We start from the raw sequence: 26,695 nt of genomic DNA on the forward strand, positions 1-26,695 counted from the left end.
AAAAACAAAGAAGACCTTGTAGAGAGTACCGGTGTGGTATCAACCAAATACTTTCTGAAGGTTAAGTTAGAGAACTTTCACAACTCTAAAATGCTAAAGCTGGGAGAAATTATGTGTACCTTGGTTTGTAAGGGTTTTGGGGTTTTTATAGTAGGTAGGGTTGACATTCGTTCCTTGGCATAGATGGCTTTTTCTTGTAGGAAAGATCTTCATTAAAGCGCATCTTGCGGGATCCTTTCCTTGTAGGAATCCCTCTAATTTGGGTTAATTGTGAAGCACAAGATGTTTCCTTATATATTCATGCGTGGGGCCAAGTAAGGCCACGTTTGATCCTTCAAAGGTTTACCTATCCCCTTCAGCTTCCTTCCATCAGCTTTTTAGCCCGTCTATGCATCTTGGTTGTCTCATCCCAACGTCATTGATCTTGAGGCGCACCCGTTAGCCTTGGGGTGGAACCGTCAGCCTTATGGTGTCGTCCATGAGTGCAACTGTTGGGAAAAATTCTATATTACTGTGAATAAATTTTAGCAAGCACAGCGGAAGCACAACCACACAAAAACACAAAGATTTACGTGGAAACCCTTTTTCCTTGAAGGAAAAAACCACGGGACAAACTCCGAATAATTTCACTATATAAAAATAGAGATTACAAGACTTAGAGATTCAACTTGAGTAAAAAAAACTCTCTTTTTCTTTTCACTCACTACTCTCTTCTTCACTGTGTATTTTCTCTTACTCTCTCTATTTTTCTCTTCTCTTTTGCTTGCTCTTAGTCACGCAGCTCTTCAAGACTACACCTAGTCCTCACCACACTATGGGACTTCACTTCTTTTCTTCCTCTGCCCAAATGGCCGAATGGCCTCTACCTTTATTTCTTCATCTTTTCTTCTTTTCTCCCTTTCACACTCTTCACATCAAGTCACATTAAATACAAGCCACTTATCTTGACTTTGCTTCAACCATTTTCTTTTCTTCAGCTCTTCCTTAGCTGAATCACCCTTGCCTTTTGCTTCTTTCTTTTCTTTCTTCCTTCCAACGTGTCTCATAAGTTTAACATCACATAATCATTTATGTGGCTTGACTTTTGTACATCCCTTCATAAATGTTGATGGACTTTTGTACATAATTATAGAGGAAAAGATGAACCCAATTTCTTCTCTTTCGGACAAGCTCCTCCAGCAAGTTCAATTTGCTTTGCTGACTTCTTGCCAATTTTTCTACAAGCTCATTTAATAAGCTAAGACAAAGTGTGGGCTGGAACATGGTACAGCGCACCCAACAGCAACAAGCGAGGTCATCAGGTTCATTAAGTTTGTCAGCTTTGCCTCGCATTTACCACACTTTCAGAATTATCCTTATCAACCCGGATCAACCACAACTTAAAAAAAAGGTTGTCGTAAAAATATAGAGATTTAATTGTGCCCAAGACTTTCTACAAATGACAACTCTCCATCTTAAAGCAAATGGAGCAAATCTTAACGGGGGTAGGGTTTAGGTACTACTTTTGTAAATTTTAACCATTAAAAATTTAAAACCCACTCCATTAAATTCTCAAAAAAAAAAAAAAAAAAATGGAGAGAACTCAAAATTTAAATATAACAGCAAAAATATAATTTATTTTATATTTAGAAGCTGCGTGCTCGACTGTCGTTACTCATATTGAGATTGACTGCCGTTACAGATGTTATCATCTTCTATATGGAAATCTTCAACGTTCAATCAATCTTTTTCGATGGCCAACTTGCAAATATTTTTGCCGAATCACACCCAATTGCATTCACACATCTCTCAAGTCAAGCTCATCTTTTATATGCCATCTTGAGTTGAGTTGAATTCTTTATTGTTTTTATTTTTTATTTTTTATTATTATTATTTTTTTATAGTTTGTTTATGCTTTTATTGAGAAAATACAAAGCAGAGTGACCACTTCCTTCATGAAACATGGTCTTACTAAAATTTCTCTGTGAAGAATATCAGCAGCAATACAACTGAAAATGCTGCATGTCAATAAGAAAAAGTTAATTCATACTGTCAGACAATTGCCTTGATTCTGTGAAAGTTATTTGGGCTGTATACTCCACAGCCTTCTCTGTTCATCAACACTTCCTATCACAGCTGACTGCTTCAGGTCGTTGAGCCTGTTTGCAAATAGATCGTAATAAGCTGTATAATTCACATCTTCCAATATTTTGACTAGTTTTCCATCTTTTTCATCAATCATAGTTTGTCCATCTGTGGACTCAACACCTTCAGCTAAGATTTTGACAGGTTTTACTTGCATGGTTGGCTTCAGATCACCAGCAAGTACAAGTGCACCAAGGATTTCCTGGGAGAATATATCCTGCAGAATATCATTCAGTCAAGCAGCTAAGCAGTGGAAACAAGAAGTGGGGCACAACCAAGATATTTCAATTCAGGGAGATCCAAAATACCCATGTATCGAATTTGTAACCATCTGCTAAACTTTAACTTGTTAATAAAATTTCTGTGAGAAAAAAAAATGTTGAAATTGGGTTGGATCTCTCTGCAGGGATGCCAGCAGCACTATAATTGTATTGTGTGTGGATGAGAATGCTACTCTTAGCAAGAAAATCATGGAAAGTGTAGGAGTAGCAGTAAGTACTTCAATTCACAGATTAAAATATTTACCACATGATGATATAAAACGTGACTTTGCTGCAAGCCATATAGCATTGACAGTAATCGGCTGGCGAACTTAGCTTCAGGTGTCCTTTTTGTCTCCTGCAACTTTTCTAAGATCCTTGGTAATGAACTGACTCTACGCTGGATTCCAAGTGGGATGAGGGTGATGTTAAGGTTCGAATCAAAGACTGTCTTTGCAGCCAAAGGGTCAAGAAACATATTGAATTCTGCAAATTCATTGGAGTGAATAGTAAAGACATTTCCTTTGTCCCAGTCACCACGGCTGATGTGTCCTCCTACTATATATACATCCTGCAATGAGATTTGAAATCATTGGATAATGTTAATATCATCAACTAGCCTATCCTCTGATACTTGATTTATTTTAACATAATGTCAAGGAAAATGTTGAGCTAAAACTCATGCATAAAGAATTTAGGAGAATGACATTCAAAATCTTTAGCTTGCTTATGTACTATTCAAATTTAATTTACTTAAGAGATTAAGAAGTACATGAAATTCACATACTTGATAAATAGAGGTGGTATTTTTCTCTGATAGAATAATCTTTGCTAGATTAGTAAGGGGTCCATTGGTCAGTATGGTAATCTTAGATCCTGGATCAAGTGTTTTCACTACTGACTTCCAAACTTCCAATGCTAGAGGCTGCTTCTGAGGTGCTCCATCCTTTGAAGAGTTCTCTTGTGTGTACCTGGTACAGAAGTCCAGATTTTGGTTTCATGCTCAGACTATTCAACCCTCAAATAGGTCAGACAACATCAAAACACTACATCATTACTAACCTGACCATGACCAAGTTAGATATACACATGCACATGATGCGAGAGCCAGAAATTATTCTGATGGGTGAGGGAAATACTGAACAAGTATAATATCACGCCAATGTATTAAGGTATAGAACTTATGTGAATTACTTTATATTAATCACTGAATAATCAATCTTATATTAAGCTCCTAATGCTCTGTTGCATGACCATGTTGACTTATCATCTGCTTATATACTGGCATATAATATATTGATATTTCTCCTTAAAGACACATAAAAAGAGATGGATATTTTCCTGTTAAGTATTTAGGAGGGAGTGTTTCCTTAATGGGGAAAAAATCTCATAAGAGTGGCAACCCAAGAGATCATAATTCCTACTGGTTGTCATGCCTTTTGAAATAAAGCAGACAATACAATTCACATTGCATATTCCATTTAAAAATCTTTAAAAAAGAAAAAAAGAAAAAAGAGAGAGACTAAGAAGTAGAAATGTAACAAATTAATGCACCATGTATAAAACAATAGCCTTTATGTGTACTTCTTATAGGAACAAAATTTTAAGTACCTTCTAGGGCTTCGTGGCAAATCTCGCGCCAGACCATAGAGAGTGTCAGAGTCAATAAGTCCACCACTCCCATGTGGGATAGCCTTAATGTATTTGCAGTCTCCAACACTTGAGAAGATTGCATCAGATTGGTTCGTTGCAAATATATCTCCAAGACCAACTGGAATGTCATCACGACCCATCATATGAAGTAAATCATAAATGATGTCTATTGTTGCAGCATTTGCCCAACCGGTTGGACTTACTATTATTGCCTAGATGAAAGAAGAAATATAATGCACATAAAAACTGCTGCTTTTGATATGAATTGAAATCTCATAACCAAAATAGTTGCCATCTTAATTAGGATCAAACCTATGTTGTGCAATATTTTAAGCATGAGCTGTAGTATTTAAGCTGAAAAAAAAATTGTACAAAGTGCTCAAATTATATATTGTTAGAAAGGTGTGACAACTAAACGGTAAACATCATAAAAGAACCTAAAATAGGAAGCCAGGTGAAACATGAAATAAAGAAGACTATACCTTGAGGTTGACCACTTCCACAGGTACTTTAAGGAGATAAAACAGAGTTAGAAAATCTCCAGCACTCATGTCCATGTCAAAAAGAACAGGTTTCCCAAGTTTGTTTGATCCAAAATCTGGTTTGTAAAGAACTTCTTTGTAATAAGGAAATTCTGTTGTAAAATTAAATCTCCCCGTATGTTGCGGGCAGTTTATAACCTGCACAAAAGTGTATTATAATTTCATCAACATATACCTCAACGTAGGATGTAAGACAATTTCATTGAGTTATGAAAGTATGACAGTACTTCATGATACGGGTAAATATCACTGCATGGAAATTGTGTGAGTGTGTTAATTTGTTTCAAGCATAAAATAACAAATCTCCCTTGAATGAAATTCAAGAATTTATGAACAAAAAGAAACACAGGAAAACTTACATCCAAGAAACTTCGATAAAATTGTCTGTTTAGTGTGCTGTCATTGTTCTGATTAGGTTTTGCATAAGTGGCGACTAGCATGTGAACTGCTTCTGGACCAGTTACCTCTACCGTATAACCATCCTATTGGATTATTGCATAGTGCATGAATTTTGAACAAGACAAATTATAAGTCCAAGTAATATTATTACTTCTCTACAAATGAAGAAAACTACAATTCAGCTTGAGCATAAGTACTATATATACATATGTGTATGCACCTACCAAAGCAGAATTATGGAGGAAAAGAAGAAGAGCTTTGGTGGGTGAGAGATAAAAAATGAGTACAATTTGGGGTAAGTGGTAACTATTAAGAGTTTGTCTGTGGAATGTTACAAGACTAAAGCTACTACCTGACATTTTCCCTTCCCATTCTTCACAATGCAGAATGGATCTCTAAGTCCAGTCTGAACATGACCACTATGCACTCCACCCTTTGTTAAATTGAATCTTGGAATGTCACGGCCCTCGAAGAATAGATTGGAGCCATCATTCACCCCATAAGGTTTGTTTGAAGTAACTACAGTTATATTCATATACTCCATTTCAGCAAATTCATTTTCCCCATTTGGCTTGTTTGATTTACTCATGATTGAAGTTGCCACACCAGATGCAAAGGAATCCCACATAAAAAATTTCTGCAACAGGTTAAGTTGTATAACCTTAACTTACATAATCCTTGAAATTGATGAAAATAATATGTTTAATAACTTTGCAAGTATGTATTTATATATCATACTCATAATTCACAGTCAAAGGAAAAGTCTTGAATAGAGTAAGATCATGTTAACATAAATTGACTAGAAGTCAACATCAAGCACCTTTAAGAAATTACCGTATAAAATTTGTCGCCAAGCTGCGATGCATCACGAGCTGTTTTCAATGACTGGAAGCAGTATTGTGCCTCATATGTATTCTGACTCTGCTCAAATGTGTTAAAGAAATTCTTACTTATTGGGATGGAGTTTGTTGCATCCAGAGGAATAAGGGTGATGGGAATACCAGAATGAAAAACCTGAGAGGAAAGTAATCATTATCAAAGGCAGTCACTTTTAGCTTCAAGAGATACTTTAATAATAAAAAAAGCATATACTATATTGATGTAGTGAATTTTCTTTTGTCAAAAAAATAAAACTATATGTTAATCTATCAACAATATCATTGATTACATATAGAAATAATGGTTGGTTATTAGCTAGTCCTAAGAACTGCCTTACCTGGTATGCAGCAAAGGGATCACCAAACATATTGGACTCTGCATAAGGATTACTAGTATAATCTGTGAACAAATTACCAGTCGGGTTCTTTGTCCTCACACCACCACCCATGATATAAATATGCTTGATGTTTTTCTTTAGATGTGGATTACTCATAAGGAAAATGGCAAAATTTGTACATGTTCCAATAAGAAGTACAGTTATGGGACCTGCTGATATTCTGTCAATCATCACTTGCTGAGCAGTTGGTTGCCAAAGGGGATTATAATTCCTTCTCCCCTAATTACATGACAAATAATGTGAGACATGTAATAAATGATATGACCATATAGAATCAAGAAATGAACAAACCTTTATTCTCATGTGAACTAATAGAACCGTTATTGAAGTTCAGATATGATATTTGCAAACCCATTGTATAAAGATCTGGTTTGGGTTTCAATATCAAGGAACAGGACAGTTGAATATGGTTTGTAAATAACAATGATGGGGGCTCAAAAGACCATTAACTTTTACCTTATGTAAAATACAAGAAACAATCTCTCTACTTATTAATATAATTTTTTTGCTGAATTCTCTGTTTTGGACAAAATAGTAAATATACATTTAGTGAAAGTACATTTGACATATGAACAAACCATGAACCAGCATCAATTTCAGAAAAGCAAAGATTTTTCCTAGCAATAAACAGAACAGTATGGCTAAAATTATTTTTATTTCCTGGTAAGAATGAATTTACTAACCCTAGCAAAATTTACCAATAAGAGGTTGGGCCTTGGTGCAATGCCAATTGCCTTCCACCAAAAGCAACAGGTTACAAGTTTGAGTTTGAGAATTAGTCTCTAAAAAAAATTGAGGACTGTCTAGCAGTCACCTCTCCCTGAAATTGCAAAAATGAAAGCTTTGTGCACTGCAATTTACTAATAAACACAAGACAAACTCAATGGGAAAGGCATCTTTAGGTGTCTGTCTTATACCAGTTCACCATGATTTCAATTGAGAACTTCAAATTATGGGAGTGATCCTTTGGTAAGTTTCTATTTGAACAAATTAATCATGTCAAAATTGAAAACTCACACAAAACCGTATTGACATAAGACAAAAAGTCAGCATTTTCATTTTTCAAGAAGCACAACATAAGGTCAAAGACTAAAATTTCACTGTTGGAATATTCATGCGTGGTGTGTTTTGCTAAGTGGTGAAATCCCACTTTGAATACTAATGACATGAATGAGTGGTTAATATAAAATAATTGGGACTAAACTATTGGCTTAAGCTTTTATATTGTTATTTCATCAGCATGCCGTAATTTATGGAATGCAGATCCACAACAGGCACAAGCAATAAAGATTTCATCCAAAATAGAAATTACTGTACAAATTCATACCTGTGGCAGGAAAGCTTTTCGGATTCCAAAGTTGGCATCAAGATCTAAACGCCCTCCTCGACCAACAGGATTAGCTTGTCTATATCTACAGTATCCTGCAGTTGTATATCCCTGATACATTAAACTCACAGTTAGAACCATACACATAATAACACATTAATTTATGAATTCATTATGATTTTTTAAGCCAAACATTCACAGTTGAGGCTTTGAAAATTATAAAAAAGATTTAGTTTAGTATGTCAATGTACATGCATACGACCTTTCTAGTAAATTATACATATAAAATTATTACAGAACACTTGTTCACACCTGTTCAATAAGAGGAAGATAGCCTCCAACATTTGGCAGTATTGTACCATCTTCAAGTATCCCACCATTGCCTCCAACTCCAACCGCAATATCATCACGGTCCATCATGTAAAGAATGTCATAGATTTGATTCACAGCATGACCAGCATCAGACCATCCATTTGCACTGATAGTGACTGCCTGCACCAAGTTAATACCAGAGTCACTATCTTCCCATTGAGGGGAAAAGAAAATGTCACTATCTTCTTTAATCACAAAAATAGTAGGTGCGTTTAGGATGTGAAATGGATATACTGTAGCTGACATCAGAGCAAATATGGCTGGTGATATTGATCCCAAACTTTTAGAGTGTGCTTGATTTTTTGGTAGTGGTAAACTCATACTTAATGTGTTTACACTTTACAATCACAAATATGGCTGATGATGTTGATTCTAGAAAGCCTAATTTAGATAAGATAACAAAATCATTGCCTATGAGGAAGCTTCAGACTCTGTAGAAGAAAATAGGCATGGCAGAGCACCTAACACAATCAGAGGGTGAGATTTGTTAAAAATATTTAGTATTCGTTTTGGAAATGATTGTTCTATACCTATTATTTCATAGTGGAAGTTTTGATTGGACTAAGTCCCGTGGTTTTTTCTTGCTTATTGGAGGTTTTTCCATTAAAAACTTCAAAATTTTGTTTGTGATATTGTGTTAGGTTTTAGATCATTGAGAGTGTTGGCAAATCCTAGTGCCATAACATATCAAATCTACAGAAAATCTTCAAGGATTTTCCTTGGAGTGCTAGACGTTTTGGTTCATGCAGACGAAGAGCTCATGGAAGAAATTCGCTTAGGGTTCTAGCTCTGTTACAATAAAGAAGGTAAGTGGGGCATTTGCAGATGTTGCAATAATGTGGCTAGTCATACAAAGGTTTTGTAAGAAGATTATTTGTAATTGTTTTTCTTGGATAGAATTTTGTATGGGACTGGGTCCCCAATGGTTTTATCATTTTACCATTAAAGAGTTTCTTCATTGGTTTTCCACTTTGTTACCAAATTTGTGTCTTTTTCTATTTTATTATTATTGTTTAGATTTGTAACTTTACTATGGTTGATAAATTTGCTATCATGTGGAACTAAAAATAAACTTGTTGAATTAATTTGTTTTATTTCAATACATAAATTGATTGGGGTCTAAATAGAATCTTTTCAATTTGCATCAGATAAAATAGAACACATAGGGGCCAACACACAATATTTTTCAAATTGTAGTTGATTTTTCCGTTAATGTAGATTATTGTGTTTGGTTAATTTATTTGAAGTACTTATTGAATTTTTGAAAAGAGAATAAAAGGAAAATATATATGTTGTGCTTTGTTTTTATTATTGCTTCTTTTCTCACAAAAAACAAAAACATTTTCCACTGTTTTTGACTCACGAAAAGTGTTTAAGATATAAAGTATGTGCGGTAATGGTAAAGGTGGTGATGGTGGCAGAAACAGTGGTGTGGTAACAGCAATAGTGCAGATGGTTTGACATTGGTGCAATATAGTGATGGTGGTGACACTAGAGGTGATTGTCAGCAGAGAATAGAGATAGTGGTCATGATTATAAGGAACACATTTAGGGTTAGTGTTCTTTGATGAGGAAACTCTGTTCTTGATGATTTTTTTGTTGTATTTATGTGTTTAAAGGTCTGGAATTTCAATTTGTAAGGTTTAAAATGGTTACTGAAGAGGAAATATCACTAGGAATATTGATGGATGATGGAAATGCTTGTGACTTCTCGGAGAGCGTCACGTTCTCTATTATGATATTACTTCCAAGGAATATCTATCTACCTTCAAGAGAAAGAAAAGACAAGAGAGGAACACACAAAAAGCGCAACAACTTGACTAAATTTCATTCAAGATTATTGAAATAAGAGTTATATTTAAGGATGATTAACCTAGTACAAGTGATCATAAGGATTTACATATGTGTTTATATCCTAACTAACTCAAGCTAGTCTATCTTGAAATAACTAATTTGTAACTAACTAACTGAGCTCTTAATTGTCAACCAACTGAGCTCTTAATTATCATATATCAAGGCTGAACCATAGGTGTCAATAGGCACTTAGGATCAGAAACTCAAACCTTGAGTTTCCGCCTTCGTTTGCAATTCGATCAAGCTGGCATGAACTTCAAGCTGTGACAACGTTTATGGCAGTAATGGTGGTGGTTTTGGAAGCAAAAATGAATGAAAGAGGATGAGGACACAAGGGAACAGAAGAAGATATTTCAAAAGCGGAAAACATTTTCCATTGCACCAGATATATATGGGGGAAGTGGGAAACATTTTTCCAAAAAACAAACTTCGCCTAAACAAACTAGCTTAAAAGGCAAGAAATTTAACGTTGAAATAGTTTATGAGTTTCATCTGAACTTACTTCCACGTTAAACTCTGATCTATTTAGCTTCAAGAGGTACAAGAGACCAAGCAAATCATCAGTATCAACATCTGTATCCAAAAGAATTCGATACGGGAGACCCTCAATACTGTACAGATTAGCTCCAGCAGAAGAATAAAATAAAAAGTAATAGAGATTTGCTCCAACAACTCCTATAATTATTAGCACTACAACCCAGAATTTCCCTTGCAGCAACATTCTCATGCTTTCAAATCAAACCCCTGAATTCTCTTCCCTGCAAGCGACAAAAATATCAGCATCAAACATTAAAAGCAAAGTATAACAAAAACATACAACAAATAATATCCAACACAAGCTGTACATTAGAGGTGTTCATATATCACAGCATGAGAAGTTAGCACAAGAAGGACTAGGTTGAATAATGGATCAAGATTGTCTAAAGTTCATATAGTAACTCTACCATATATAGAATGGAACAAGACTAGGTTTCTATGGATTTATTAAATCACTCATTTAGTAAAAATGGTTGGAATTTTAAGAACTTTATGAGATAGAGTTACCCTAAAACTCTGAAGGATCTTAATCCAATGAATCATGGTGAAAATGCCTAGAACATGAGTCATAACACGACTGCATAATAACTGTCACTGGTTGAATAATGGATCAAGATTGTCTAAAGTTCATATAGTAACTCTACCATATATAGAATGGAACAAGACTAGGTTTCTATGGATTTATTAAATCACTCATTTAGTAAAAATGGTTGGAATTTTAAGAACTTTATGAGATAGAGTTACCCTAAAACTCTGAAGGATCTTAATCCAATGAATCATGGTGAAAATGCCTGGAACATGAGTCATAACACGACTGCATAATAACTGTCACTGGTTGAATAATGGATCAAGATTGTCTAAAGTTCATATAGTAACTCTACCATATATAGAATGGAACAAGACTAGGTTTCTATGGATTTATTAAATCACTCATTTAGTAAAAATGGTTGGAATTTTAAGAACTTTATGAGATAGAGTTACCCTAAAACTCTGAAGGATCTTAATCCAATGAATCATGGTGAAAATGCCTGGAACATGAGTCATAACACGACTGCATAATAACTGTCACTGGTTGAATAATGGATCAAGATTGTCTAAAGTTCATATAGTAACTCTACCATATATAGAATGGAACAAGACTAGGTTTCTATGGATTTATTAAATCACTCATTTAGTAAAAATGGTTGGAATTTTAAGAACTTTATGAGATAGAGTTACCCTAAAACTCTAAAGGATCTTAATCCAATGAATCATGGTGAAAATGCCTAGAACATGAGTCATAACACGATTGCATAATAACTGTCACTGGTTGAATAATGGATCAAGATTGTCTAAAGTTCATATAGTAACTCTACCATATATAGAATGGAACAAGACTAGGTTTCTATGGATTTATTAAATCACTCATTTAGTAAAAATGGTTGGAATTTTAAGAACTTTATGAGATAGAGTTACCCTAAAACTCTGAAGGATCTTAATCCAATGAATCATGGTGAAAATGCCTGGAACATGAGTCATAACACGACTGCATAATAACTGTCACTGGTAGTGTAGCAAGACTTCATTTTATTGTTAAGATTTAGTTTTCAATAATAAATGATGTGGCAAATAAATAATGGTAACTGATTTTAAAATTTTAAAGATATATCAACACCCATTTCCTGACTCTATTGTAACTTAAATGTTGTGTCATCATATACTCTCCATTTTAAAAGTAAATGAAGAAAATCCTTTTCACATCAGAAGACACCTAAGCAGTTCAATTTTCTGTCTTCAAAGGCTAATAGTCACTACTAAATTCTGTCTTTATTTGCTTACCTAAAAGAGTGTGGCTTGCATCCAATGCAAGTCTTGCCCTACATAAAAAAAACAAAATCTTAACTTTATTGATATTTGAGAGAAATATATATATATATATATATATATATATATTTTAAGTGAGAGAGAATATAAAACAGTTAATATTTATCTTATTTTCTAACTTTTTATCAAGAGTGATGTTAGAGATACTACAAGTTTTACTACATAAGTATCCGTTTGGGATCCGCTTATTTTGCTGAAAGTACTGTATATAAAGGTAAAAGTTAGTTGAAATAGTAAAATAAGTTAACAAAAATAATTCATTCCAAACGCACACTAAATCTCACATTTTTTTTTATAGGAAGACTAAGATTTTATTAATTCAAAAAAAAAAAAAAAAAAAAAAAAAAAACATACATCATTTCAGAGTGTGTTCTAAGAAACATGGGCTCTCTGCAATCTAAGTTCGCCTATCTTTTAAGGATAATGTTTGCTGTTGTTAACTTTTATGGCAAATTACCACTTACCACCTGTAATTTGATTGAAATTTAAGTTGACTACCTATGATTTAAAAGTTAGCCCTTTGCCCACCTAGAATTCATTCTATTAGGCTTCTATAACCCACTTCTGTATTTTCACCGTTAAAACCACAAAAAACATAAAAATCAAGATCTAAAAGCATTATGCATATTTCTTAAAAAGGTGAAACTTTCACTTAAGAACATTCTTCCTCTTCATAAGAATATTTTCAAATTTCAAGCCTATCAATCCAAACAAAACTGTCAAGGAGATAGAAAAGACTGTGAAAGAAATTTATGGTGTGTTTGATTTAGTTTTAATTTTTGGTTGCAATGACTGTGGGTTTATGTTCAAAATTTATGGGTTTAATTTTTGGTTTAAACCCATAAACCCAAACCAAAAACTAAACCCAGAAATCTTGAACATAAACCAAAAATAATCGAGTGTCAATTTCTTCATAAATGTAGAAAGCCATGTGGGGGAACATGGGATGGTTATCAAACAAAACTTTAGGAAATATGTCTTTGTCGAAATGGACAATGAGGCTGTTCTCCACGTTTCTCATATTTTTTTTTTTAATATAGGAAGGACCTTTGAATTTTTTGTGATCTATCATCTATCAGTTGTTTGTTTTTTCAGATAGATATTATCATATTGTACTATGTAAATGGAATTCGTTCCTAAGCTTTTGAATTTTTGCATTACGACAATGCCTCTATAAGATATCTATATATATATATATATATATCATATTATATATAATAAAAGTTGGGCTTAAACGCCGTGATTACGCCATGTGATTTCACCAAATTGCAAAAATTTTAATAAATTTTTAGATTTTAAAAATAGATATATACATATTTTTTTGGATAAATATGACAAATTAAGTAATGAAAGAAAGTAGTATTTGATTTACAACTATAAGAGTTGTGTCTATCTAAAATGTTATCAACAAACCCTAAAATCGATAGAATAGAATTACTTAAGGATAGAATTTAAATAAATAAAAAAAAAGGAGATTCTTTCATCTTGATGCTTTTTTGGTGGTTCTAAGCTTTGCCCATTTTGGAAGAATCACAACACAATCACATGGCATCATCCATGGGGCTGGATTCTATATCCGAAGCATTTCATCAAGAAGGCCAAACTTGGTAAGCACTTAATATTTTAATCCATTCCATCCCATATTTTCTATTTTGGTTTTCACTTTTCAGTTAGTATAATCAATCCCCTTTTCCTACGTTTCTTTTAAAAAGGTAAAAATATAAATAAATAAATAAATAAATAAAGAAAGACAGAACATGCTTTTTTTTTTCCTGCATTTTTTTTTTTGGGTGGATAAATTTGCATCTTATATCATCTTTTTCCTAATAATAAAGTAAAAAAAAAAAGTATTTCAGTTTCACTAAACTATTTCTTTTTGTTCATATCATTTTCTTCACAACCTAAAATTCTCACTCTATATACACAGGTTTTTGGTGTTTCATTATTTGAGTTTCACTACATACTTTACAATTATTTGTTATATTCTTCATTTCTCCTCTCTACCCTACCTACAACCTTGCAGGTAATTTTTTTTTTCTTTCATCAAATTGAATAGATTTTGTGTATTTGTTGCCTTTTATTATATATAATATGATTTTTATCAATAAGTTTTAGAAATAGGCTGAAATTTTATATTTGATCACAACTTTTAGTGTTTTTTTTCAGAAGTCAATATGCAAGCAATATATTTGTATTTTTTTAATTTCTTATTACTTGATCATTTGTTGTTGACATCAATATTTTATAATAGATTTAATTTGTTATGGCTTTTGTTTGGTGCTGTGTTCCATGCAATCTATATTCTTTAATTAAAAGCAAAATTTTCTATCAAACATGAAATTGGATACGAGAGAATACATTCGTGCAAATTTCTATGTAAGTATATCTTTACTTAACTCCTTTTTTTTTTTTTTAAGTTCAAAAATCTGGATATTTTTTCATTAATGAATTGAGGTTTTGGGTTAATTTTGTTTTCAACCGTTTCAATTATTGAATTCATTTTTTTTTCATGTGTAATATTGATATATGTGTTTTTTTTTTTATGATAAAAAAAATATATATGTGTTCCTCAAGGCTAAAACACAATACAATTAACATTACTTTAAGTTAGGGTGTTATATTTATTTATTAGTAAGTTAGAATGTTACATTAAGTTAGAGTATTATATTTTTATTTATTATTAATTTAGAATGTTACATATAGATACATATGCTGGCTTAGGGTTAATATAACTTATAATCATTTGAATAAAATTAACACTAAAACAAATGATTTAAATATCAAAATAAGAAATAAAAATTAAATTTCTTTTAAGTGTACAAGTACAATTTATTTTTTTATCTTAAATTTTGAATTAATTCTTTTTTCATTTTATTTTTTTTTAAATTTAATTATATTATCAAAATATTTTTTATTAAGCCGTGCATCGCACGGGCATAATACTAGTATATATATATATATATATATATTACTAAAAACTAAAGCGTAGCATTTAATGTTACTATGCTCCCGTTGAGCCACGTCAGCAGTCATGTCATTATCAATTTTTGTCCAATTTTTTGAAACAATTTTTTAACATTTAAAGTGAATTAAAAACTCTATTATATTACAATCAAAATATCATATTTAATTTATCTTATTTTTAATTGTTCTTATTTATTATTAAATTTTCAATTCCATTTTAACTTTTCATATCCCTACTACTCTCTACCTTAACTTTTTTCAACCTTTCTCACTCTATTTCAACTTTTCATATCCTCACTACTCTCTACCTTAACTTTCTTCAACCTTTTTCATTCCATTTCAACTTTTCATATCCCCACTACTCTCAATATTAATATTATTCTATCTTTTTAGCTTCCTTTATTTTTTACTCTTCTTATTCTTATCTTCATACAATAAAATTGTCATTCTCCCTCTTATTCCATGCATAATTTCTATTTTTTCACACACAAAAGCCTCTCTCTCTCTCTCTCTCTCTCTCTATATATATATATATTTTTTTTTTTCTTTCAATTTTTGGTATATATATTTTTAATTTTAGTGTAATAAGTTGACAATCAAAACATACTGATGCAGTATTGAAAACTCCACCAAATGCATCGCAGAAATTAGTTTTAGACTACTAGAAGTCAGTCAGTTTGCTAAAATTGGAATTGACAGGTAATCCAGCTTGATACAATTTAGTTTTATGTTTTATGTTGTTATCTTTTTTATTCTCATTGGTTGTTAAATGTTATTGTGGGGTCCAATAATTTGTGGCCCTGGCCCATTTTTACATTGGGGCCCGAGACTCGAGCTGAGGAAGGTTATGGCCGAGAATAGATAATAAAAATCCAAATAGTCTTGAGACACAGCCGATGATGATTCTGTCCTCGGCATATCCGAGGTCTCACTAGAGGGAAGGGCAAAAACAGTATAGGAACAGCTTGGAAAAAATCTAAAATATCTAAGTCAATAGAAAAGGGTACGTTGGAAAGTATAACGACCAGGAAAGCTGCCCTTACTGCCATTCAATACTCTGCACCTGACAGAGCCATACTCTCTAGCTTTTACAACCACCCCCAACCACTCTGGATATGGGCTGATGGGACAAGTATCAGTCCTGAAAAATCGAACCCCACACGTGGACGTTGGATAAGGGATACAGGCCAGTATAAAAGGAAAAGTAAGCAATCCGGGGAAAGGGGTTGGGAAAAATTGCCAAAAACCAGAGCCTCCCAGCCTGCCTCCAGAAGAAAGACTCCTAGGGCGAACACGATTTAAATTATGTATGAACACCACGGAAAGCCACCGTCTTGTGACCAAGACCTAGCCTTTCAAACCCACACTCTATAAGTGATATTGTTTGGGCCTTTTTACGCGCGAATCCAACATTATTATGGGTCGTCACAAATCGTGTCCTTACAGTTATATTATTACATTACAAATATAGTATATAAAAATATAATATTATTTTATTACATAGCATAACTAAAATAATATGGTGTTTATTGCTATACATTGCATTTTTATTATTTTCTTCTCATCTTATTTTATTCAACATTTAAATTTAGCAACATCCTCCATATCATAATTATTTATATTTTGTCTCATTTAAAAAAATAACTAAACATATAATATTTTATTCAATAAATAAACATTGTTCTTATAAAGTCTTCCCATGAAATGTTACAATGCATCAATGGAAAAATGAAATACCAAAACAAATATCAATTTAGAAACACTCAATTAAAAAAAAAAAAGAATAAACAATTTTCTTATAAAGTATTCCCATAAAACGTTACAATGCATTAATAAAAAAAGAGAATACAAAACACATCCTATTTTAGATACACTAAATTTATAATAATAATAATAATATCAAACCAAACATATCATAAAATAAACTAATAGCTATGGATGTACTAACTTCATGGCAATAAAATGGAATAAAATAAAAATAAAAATAAACGTTACAATATGCATATTTCTTACATTAGAATTATCATCAAATTTGGGAAAACAATAGGATGTTAACAAAGAGGGAGAGAAAGAGATTAATAAAAGAAATCAAATGTCAATTAAATAAATTAATTAGTAACCGTTAATTGGAAAACTAAGAGACTGACGGTTAAAGGAGTAAAAAATTAATTAAAGATGACCTTACGAATGTTATTATAAACTTTACAATGCAAATAAATAAATCGTTAAATTCACTTAATTAAATCATATAACCAACAATTAAATAAAATCATACAAAATTTAAACTTGAAACTAATCAAACTCTAATCTAGAAATTCATATTTATTATCAAAACTAAAAGGAAGATGTTCTTCAGTAATAATAGAAATATATAAGAAATAAAGATGAAAATTTTCAAAATCTTTTTTTTTACATTATTTCATTTAACATTATTTATAAATAATAAAATATAAAAAAAAAGTTCATAAATGCTTATATTCTTCACACACCATGACTTTTAAAATCTAATGAAAGATTCTAAGAATTTAACTCTCATTTAATGCCTTCATTAAGAAAATCAACAGCTAGTAAAATATTATAATAGTAAAAAAAATTATAAATGAGTACATGAAAAACCTAATTAGCCACTATTATTATGGAATAAATGTCTTTTTTTATGCATCTAAGAAAATGAAATGTATAGGGTTTAGTTATTAAGGTATATGTAAAGATTCATGTTAAAAAAATATGTAAAGGTTTTTTGAAAAAAAAAAGTATATGTAAGGTTTTTATTAACTTAAAAGACAATAAAAAACCAATTTTTAATTACTACAACCGTCACTACTCTATAAATCACACACAACACTATATTCAATATCCTAAACAACAAAGTTAGGCCATTTTGGATATACACCACCATATTCAACTAATAAATTACAACCCAAATCAATCATACAATTACACAATCAAAGCATGAACATGTAACATGTATTACCTTCTGAATTATTGCTTAGAATTTTCACAATTATTGAAAGAAAATCTCCAAATTTAATTTTTAGAAAACATCAAGACAAGGTGAATTTTATTCTTTTTAAATTCCATAGAAAAAAATATTACCCACATTATTTCAACCCTTATGGAAAAGAAGGTTTACATGTAGCATGCAAAACGTGTTTAATTGACTTAGAGATGTAAAAATTAGTCAACCAACTATGGTAGAATTAAGGTTTCAAATTTTAAATAAAACAAGTCTACAATAATAATCATTTTGTGAAAAATATGACTACTCTTTGTTTACTCATACACAAGGAGCTTCATTCACAGTTTTATTGGTTTATGTAGATGATATACTCTTAACAGAGAATAATGTTGCTTGTGTCAACCATTTGAAGCAAGTGCTTGATGATAAGTTTGGCTTAAAGGATCTAGGTTCATTGAGATATTTTCTGGGTTTGGAGTTGGCTAGGACTGAAGAAGGAATCAGTCCTAACGAAAGGAAGTATGCCTTAGAAATACTCAAGGACACTAGTTTTCTTGGCAGCAAACCAGTGAAGTTTCCCATGGAACAAAACTTGAGGTTATCTAAATATGAAGGCAAGTTATTTGAGGAACCAAGTCAATATAGAAGACTAATTGGGAGACTTTTATATCTCACCTTGGCAAGACCTGACTTGACTTATGCAGTGCATAGGTTAAGTCAGTTTGTATCGCAACCAAGGGAACCACATTTGCAAGTAGCTCATAGGGTGCTCCAATTCATTAAAGGGTCACCAGGTACAGGTATTTTCTTTCTAAGTAACACAAAGTTGCATATCAAATCATTTTGTGATGTAGACTGGGCTGGATGCCCAAACACAAGGAGATCTCTCATAGGTTATGCAATATATTTAGGGGATTCTCTAATTTCTTGGAGATCAAAAAAGCAAGGTGTTGTTTCAAGGTCTTCAATTGAGGCTGAATATCGAGCCATGGCAAGTATATCTTGTGAGATCACTTGGGTTTTGCGGTTGTTGAAGGACTTGAGCATTGAACATTCAAGACCAACTATGCTATTTTGTGACAATCAGGCTGAATTATATAGTGCAGCAAATTGCCTTTCATGAAAGAACCAAACACATTGAAGTTGACTACCATTTAGTGAGAAATAAAATTTTGGAGGGTATGATTAAGACCATTCATGTAGCTACAAATTCTCAAGTTGCAGACATCTTTACTAAAACATTGGGGTTTTCATCTTTTGTGAGATTGTTAGACAAATTGGGATTAAAAGACATCTTTCAGCCTAAGCAATTGAAGGAAATTCCTAAGCAATTGAAGGTAGCTTCCTTAGTTCAAGTCTCAGAGCCTAAAACTCTGGACTTGAGGGGGAGTGTTGAAGACAATAGAGCTTGTAGTTTACAAGTTGAAAACGACAGAGGTAAAGGCAGATTCAAAGGTAAAACGACAAAGGAGAGAAAAAGATTAAAACGGGGAGTTTTGGTTAATGAGCTCACACGAGTCACACATGTTACGGGAAAGCAGAAATCAGTTGTAGCAAACAGCTGTCAATTTGGCATTAGTTTTAAAATTTAGTTTTGCTTGCTTCGTGCCTTGAGCTATGCTCTGTTCTCTGATTGTATATAAGTAGCCTAGTTGTTAATTATGATTTACTTGATTCATTTAGTGTAATATTCATTTCAATTAATGAGAATTTAGCATTCCTCAACTCTCTGTCATTTTACAAATAACTCTACAACTAATTCTTTTGCTGAACTTTTGTAACTAAAAATATGAATTATCTGTGGAGCTTTTGTCAGTGAATTTTTGTTTCTTTTATTTTTTTTCCCCATAAAAAGGTATCTATCTCCTTGAACATGATCCTTTTATGCAATCGTATTACTTTATGGTGTTGTAATGTTGGTGCATGCAACTACAAGACAGATTTTGTTTGTTCAATTTGGTTATACCGAGTTTATAATAAAACTATGGTGAATTCTCAAGTCTTATATATTGTGTGCATTCCAAATTACCTAGCTGCATTCTGTATTAAATGTTTATGAGCAAATTCTCTCAGGATTTATAGGCCTGTTACATTTTTTTGATTTTAGAGCACTTACGAGGTGCCTATCTAGAATGCACTGCTTGTTCAGATGGCTACAAGAAAGAGCAGCACCAAGTGCATGGATTTCTTTAGTTATACAGAAGAAAAAAAACAAGTTTTGCAAAAGTACTTGCTTTGTAAACTGTTTATCTTAATGCCTAGATTCAAAACCATCTCAATCAAGTGGACAAATCCAACAACCAGCTTTCTCGAGGTGAAAGTAAGTTAGGAGAGGGTTTTAAATTCATATTTGCATTTTACTCAATCTTTCAAGAGTTCTAGCTGGACCATGTTTTGCCATCACATACTTTGGCTTTCAATTGGACAGTTTTTAATTACACTGTCTTACGCTCTTACGGGGACAATGCTGCTAGGCAAGTCGTCAGTTGGCCCTTTTATAAGATATTAACCCCATCTTTTCTATACAGCTAAATTTTATTTCGAGTGGAAAACTCCGCACAGTACAAACCCTTGTTGGAACACAAGCATAATGCAACTCAAGCATGCCAATCTGCTTGAAATAGTAATGAAAGAGCATGGGAGTCTTTGGTTGTGGCTGAAAACCTAGAGCTCGAAGAAGAGTCATTCTAAGGGCTTCAGTTTTAACAGAAGATTTCAGTAGGACTGCTATGTTTGAGGGTAATGAAAACTTCTTCAAGTTTGTGAATTGTTAAATAGGAAGTTCCCTATCTGCAGAATGTAAAACATGGATATTACAAAATTGGGAGCTGGTTAAGAGCGAAGTGCATATTGCAACAATTTCATAATGATCACAGTGAACCCAAATCTGTTTGCATTACCTTATTGTTACTTAAAAATCGCTCTGAATTCTTCATCCTCAACTTGCTTTAGCCCAAGTCTAACTGCAGCTAATAGAGAGAAATTTGTGCTAAATAAGTTAGCATATACAAAAATAGTGCTGTGATTTTTCTGAACTAATGAAGTGCTTACTTCTATTCAGACATTTGTTTTGAGAGAGAGATCCTTGGATACAGCTGTTAAGAATTGTTTAAATCATGGATCCAAGTGCTTTATGTTTCCATTGTTGTGTTAATTAATCCCATTGTTCCTTTAATTGCTCAATCATGTCCAAGGGTGCAACTAATTTAGGCTAATGTTTGAATCCTATTATTTTTTCGTTTCTTTTTTTGGCTTGCTAGAGGTATCCCATTATAATTTATGTGATTGTTTACTTGGTCTAATTGTTCTGATTGTATTGCATGATCTTAGCTATCGTAAATGCTGACATTTTGGATACTCAATTTCTTCTCATGATTGAACTTTAATTTTTAACAATGTAATGACCAACTAATTATTGATATCTCTATTGTGTACATTTTTTTCGCAAATTTGTTTACATTGAATATATAGAATTGTTTATATTATTTAAAAATTGTGTACATTGATTGTAAAAAATTGTATACATTATTTGAAAGCTTATGTACATTGAATGTAACATTCATTGAAAAATTGTATACCTTGAATGTATATAATTGAAAAAATTTTATAAATTGAATATACAAACTCATGTAATTTTTTTTGAAAAATTATGTATAATAAAAGTACCAAATTGTGAATGTTCATTGAAAAGTTATATGCACTGAATGTAAGATAAGTAAAACTTGTGTACATTTTTTGAAAAAAATGTATACGTTGAATTTACAACATTATATATATTTTTTGAAACTTGAGTATGTTGAATGTACAAAATTTTGTCAATTCTTTGAGAAAATATGTATATTGAATTTATAATATTGAAATATTTTGAAATATTTTATACGTTGAAAAAACAAAATGATGTAAATTATTTGAAAATTTAAGTACTTAAAATGTATAGTATTTTGTAAATTCTTTGAAAAATAATGTGAATTAAATATATAAAATTGTGTACATTGAATTTATATAATTGTATATATTTTTGAAAAATTGTGTCTGTTAATTGTAATTGTGTACATTATATTAAATACTGTGTACATAGTACTTATAGAATTGAAAAATTATATATATTGAATATATTGAATTGTGCACATTCTTTAAAAAATTTTGTAAATTGAATATATAACATTATACACATTATTTGAAAATTTGAGTAAGTTTAATGTACTATATTGTATATATTTTTTGAAAAAATGTGTATATAATTATACACATTTTTTTGAATAATTGTGTACATTGAATAAATCGAATTGCATATGTTTTTTTTAAAATAAATTTTGTGTTAATTTAATATATAAAACTAAAAATTTGAGTATTTCTTTGAAAGTTAAAAAAAAAAAAAAGGGACTTAATTACACCCTCTAAGTATGTCTTCAATTTTGTCCTTTAAAGTTTTACTTTTTTTTTTTCTTTTTTTTTTCAATTCCATTCTTTAGTTTTTTTTTAATATTTTAAGATTTGAGGGAGAAGAAATTTACACCCTTAGACGTCACAATTTTAATCCCGTTTGTTGGACTACATGGCTCTTGACTCAATTGTACTGCCAAATCTATATAGTTTTTTTTCCCCGACTTTTAAAAGTCTAAAAAATCAATTAATTATAAATAACATAACAAATTATATAAATAGGAAAACAATTCTTTACATAGCATAGGTCACAAACGACGTCGGTTCTGCGTGTTCTTAGTAAAAAAAACATTGACCTCTTTTCAATTCCACAGGAGGGTTTTAGTTAAAATCACTTCCCAGCACCATTTTTTTTTTTTTGTCAGTTTTTCTACCACCTGTGGAGTTCAAAAATTCAGTCAGGCACAGAAGTCATTGCTTCTACACAACTAAACAGGTGCGTTTTTCAATCCCCATGTTTAATTGTCTCTACAAAACCATTCTAAATGGTGAGAAACACATTACTAGTAGATCTCCAACACCAATTCACAAACTGGGTTTTCTTCAAAACCCATCTTTATACTGGAAATACTATGTCTCCAGCATTTCAAGTCAGCTACCATTTGCTGTCTCTTACCTCATAAACTCATTTGGGTTCACACCAGAAGCTGCTTTATCAGCTTCCAAATATGTTGATTTCGAAACCCCAGAAAAAGCAGATGCTGTGGTTAAGTTTTTGAAGAACCATGGGTTCTCTCAAACCCAGATCTCGAACCTTGTTAGAAGACGCCCAGGACTGCTCAAATGTAATCCTGAGAAAACCCTTTTGCCCAAAATGGAATTCTTTTCCTCTAAAGGGATTCCAAGTCCTGACCTTGCAAAAATGTTTAGTGGGTTCCCTGAGCTTTTTAGAAGAAGCTTAGAGAAACAAATTATCCCTTCCTTTGATTTGTTTAAAAGCTTGCTTCAGTCTGAGGATAAGACTCTTCAAGCTTTACAACGATATTCGGGTATGTTTACAAATTATCTTGAAATTTATGTGGTGCCCAATATTAATACATTGAGAGAGAGCGGAATGCCCGAGTCGTTTATCATTTCTATACTTCAAAAACAGCCAAGAGCATTCAGGGTTAATCCTGTTCAGTTTAGAGTGGCTGTGGAGAAAGTAAAAGAAATGGGATTTAATCCTTCGACGATGAAGTTTGCCAAGGCAGTACATGCTGTGCGGTCAATGAGCAAATCGACATGGGAAAGGAAGCTCAATGTTTACAAGAAATGGGGTTGGACTGAGGATGAGGTTTCTATGGCATTTAGAAACCATCCATGGTGTATGACGGTGTCTGAGGAAAAGCTTACGAGGGTAATGGATTTTCTTGTCAACAAGATGGGTATGGAGTCTTCCCTCATTAAGAAACACTCAATGCTTTTTTCTTTGAGCTTGGAGAAGAGATTGATTCCTAGGGGTTTGGTTCTGCAAGTTTTACTATCAAAAGGCTTGGTGAAGAAGAATTTTAAAATGCATGTGTATTTTGAGTGCCCTGAAAAGACATTTTTGCAGAAGTTTGTTATGATTCATGAGGACGAGGCTTCTGAGCTGTTGAAGTTATACAAGGGATCATTGGATTCTTCAAAATGAGAAGAGAATAACCTTGTTAAATTACTTGCTTTAGTTGGGCTCCAAGATTGCAATTAACCCATATAACTTTTTTATTGGTAATGTGAGTTATCTTTTATTTGTTTGAACATTGTAGCTCGAGTTCAAAAATGCATAATCATCTGCTAGGCTATTGTGATCTGTTCTTGCTTAATAAATGGGCATAATTCTGCAAATAGTTCCACGGCTGAAATTTTGTAACTAAAATATAATTTATCTGTGGAACTTTTGTCACAGAAATTTAATTCCTTTCATTTTGTTGCTATAAAAAAGACATCTAGCTCCCTGATACATGCTCTTTGTATGCAATTGTATTATTGGATGGTGTTGTAATGTTGGTGCATGCAATTTTGAGACTGATATTGCTAGTTCAAGTTGGTTACACTGAGTATATATTGAAACTATGGTGAAGTCTCATAATTTGTGTGCATTCCAAGATACCTAACAATTTTCTGTTTAACATGTTTGTGAGCAAATTCTCTCAGTACTTGCAGAATTTTTATGTTATTTTGATTTGCAGAGCTCTCATATGGCGCCTATCTGGAATGCACTGCATGTTCAGATGGCTACAAGAAAGAGCAGCAGAAAGTATATGGATTTCTTTTGTTCTACAGAATAAAAAAGAAAATGCAAAAGTACTTGCTTTATAAGTTGTTTATCTTAATGGCTCGAGTCAAATTCAGGTCAGCCAAGTGGACAGATCCAGCAATCAGCTTTCTTGTGGTGAAAGTAAGTTAGGAGAGTATTTTGAATTCGTGTTTGCAAGTCACTAAATCTATCATGAGGCCTAGCTGGACCATTTTTTACCATTACACCTTACTTTGACTTTTGATTGGACAATTGTTATTTTTAACTCTCTTGCCATTTGCCCTTTATTTCAACCCTATCTTTTATATACAAGTAAATTTTATTATAACTGAAAAATTGTGCACAATTGAGATCTTTGGAACCAAACTTTGTGTTTTAGTTGAAAATGAACCTGCATAATGCAACTCAAACACTCCAACCTACCTGAAATTGTATGAAATGAATGAGTATTGGAGTCTTTGGTTGTGGTTGAGATTCCACAGCTCAGAGAAGAGACTCATTTTAAGGGCTTTGGTACTCGTTCTTGTTCAAGTTCGTGAACTGTCATATAGAAGGTCCTCCCGTCTGCAGAATATATACAAATAAAGCTTGGATGTTACAAAAGTGGGAGCTGGTTAAGAGGGAAGTGCATGGTGCAGCAATTGCATAATGATCACACAGTGACCTAATTTGTTTGCATTTTTTATTTGTTAGTTATGTGTTTCATCCTCAAACTTGCTTTGTTCCAAGTTTGAGTGCAGCTAAGAGAGAAAGCGCGCGTAGAGGGGGGAGGGGTGGGTTGTTGAGGAGCCGGGGAATGTTTTGGCTAGAGTAAAGACTTACTGCTGTTAAACTTTTCTTTATATTTTTCAGCAGCGACATCATTCATTTATTTTTTATATTTTCTTTTCTCTATTTAAACTTTTCTTCCCCTTTAAAAAAAAAAAAAAAAACTCTTTTTTTCCCTATTAGTTCATATACCTACTATTACACTTTTTCCAACATTTCTCTTTTCTTTTTGCCTCTTTATCTTCCCACTACTTTACCATTATACTTTTTTCATCTTTTTTATATTTTGATTCTTTTTCTACTCATTTTATTTTGTATAAATTTGATATCGTTTTCTCATTCAATCCATATTTTTCCTATACAAAACTCTCTCTCTCGGTGAATTTTTATTCTTTCTTATAACTCTAATTAAGGTTGATGGTTTTTTTTTTTAATATGTGTTTTGGTATTGTGTTTTTTTTTTTTTTTTTTTAATATCCCATCAGAAAGTCTTCTCTTTCCTTTTTATAGCTTTGGTTAAATTTTAGTTTGGGTTAATACTTAGTTTTTTTGGAAACATAAATTTGAATATGCCTACCAATTGTTTGAGTAATAAATTATTATAAAACCTATTATTTATTCCTTTAGTTTCATTTTAATTTTGGTTAAGATATCAATATAATTTTGTAATGAATTTTGATTATTATGATAATTTCTTTATTCCTTAAGATGTGAGAAATTTGAATAATAAATTTGAAACTTATAAAGTTTAGTTATATATTAAGCAAATATAATACAATACAATAGAAGTTTGAAGAATATGGTTCACCTTAAAAAAATATTAATCAAACATAAAAAAAATAAAATAAAATAATAAAAAGATATATTTGTAGAGATAAAAAGATAAAAAAAAAATAATAATTGTAGAAATCTTTTTTTTTTTTAAATAGACAATACTTGAAGTAATGGTTACTTTTTATATTTTATACCTCATTACATAATATTTATATTCTCATGCATCGCGTGGGTCTGTGGCTAGTTTATTTAAAATTTAAAATATTAATAAAAAAATAAAAAATAAAAAAGAGAAGGAAAAATGCCCCTTATTGTATCAAATGGTCATATGTCCCCAAGCCACGTACTTCTTCTCTAAT

The 26,695-nt window shown here is 31.9% G+C and overlaps 2 protein-coding genes across 2 annotated transcripts; one reads left to right on the forward strand and one right to left on the reverse strand.

The window, feature by feature from the left end:
• Positions 1 to 1,950: 1,950 nt before the first annotated feature.
• On the reverse strand, positions 1,951 to 10,528 carry LOC115994313. The gene is made up of 12 exons (XM_031118403.1): positions 10,310 to 10,528; positions 7,894 to 8,073; positions 7,582 to 7,692; positions 6,195 to 6,473; positions 5,813 to 5,992; positions 5,331 to 5,615; positions 4,939 to 5,061; positions 4,520 to 4,717; positions 3,996 to 4,249; positions 3,172 to 3,355; positions 2,650 to 2,955; positions 1,951 to 2,341 (listed from the first exon to the last, which is right to left on the reverse strand). Exons 1-12 carry the CDS (start codon positions 10,526 to 10,528, stop codon positions 2,060 to 2,062), a joined length of 2,601 nt encoding a protein of 866 aa, XP_030974263.1. The 3' UTR covers positions 1,951 to 2,059.
• A 12,357-nt stretch (positions 10,529 to 22,885) lies between these two features.
• LOC115994315 lies at positions 22,886 to 25,073 on the forward strand. Its single transcript, XM_031118404.1, has one exon. It carries the CDS (start codon positions 23,028 to 23,030, stop codon positions 24,186 to 24,188), a length of 1,161 nt encoding a protein of 386 aa, XP_030974264.1. The 5' UTR covers positions 22,886 to 23,027; the 3' UTR covers positions 24,189 to 25,073.
• The last annotated feature ends 1,622 nt before the right edge of the window (positions 25,074 to 26,695 follow it).

The sequence above is a fragment of the Quercus lobata genome, chromosome 6 (genome assembly GCF_001633185.2).
Source record: "Quercus lobata isolate SW786 chromosome 6, ValleyOak3.0 Primary Assembly, whole genome shotgun sequence".
Classification (NCBI taxonomy): domain Eukaryota; kingdom Viridiplantae; phylum Streptophyta; class Magnoliopsida; order Fagales; family Fagaceae; genus Quercus; species Quercus lobata.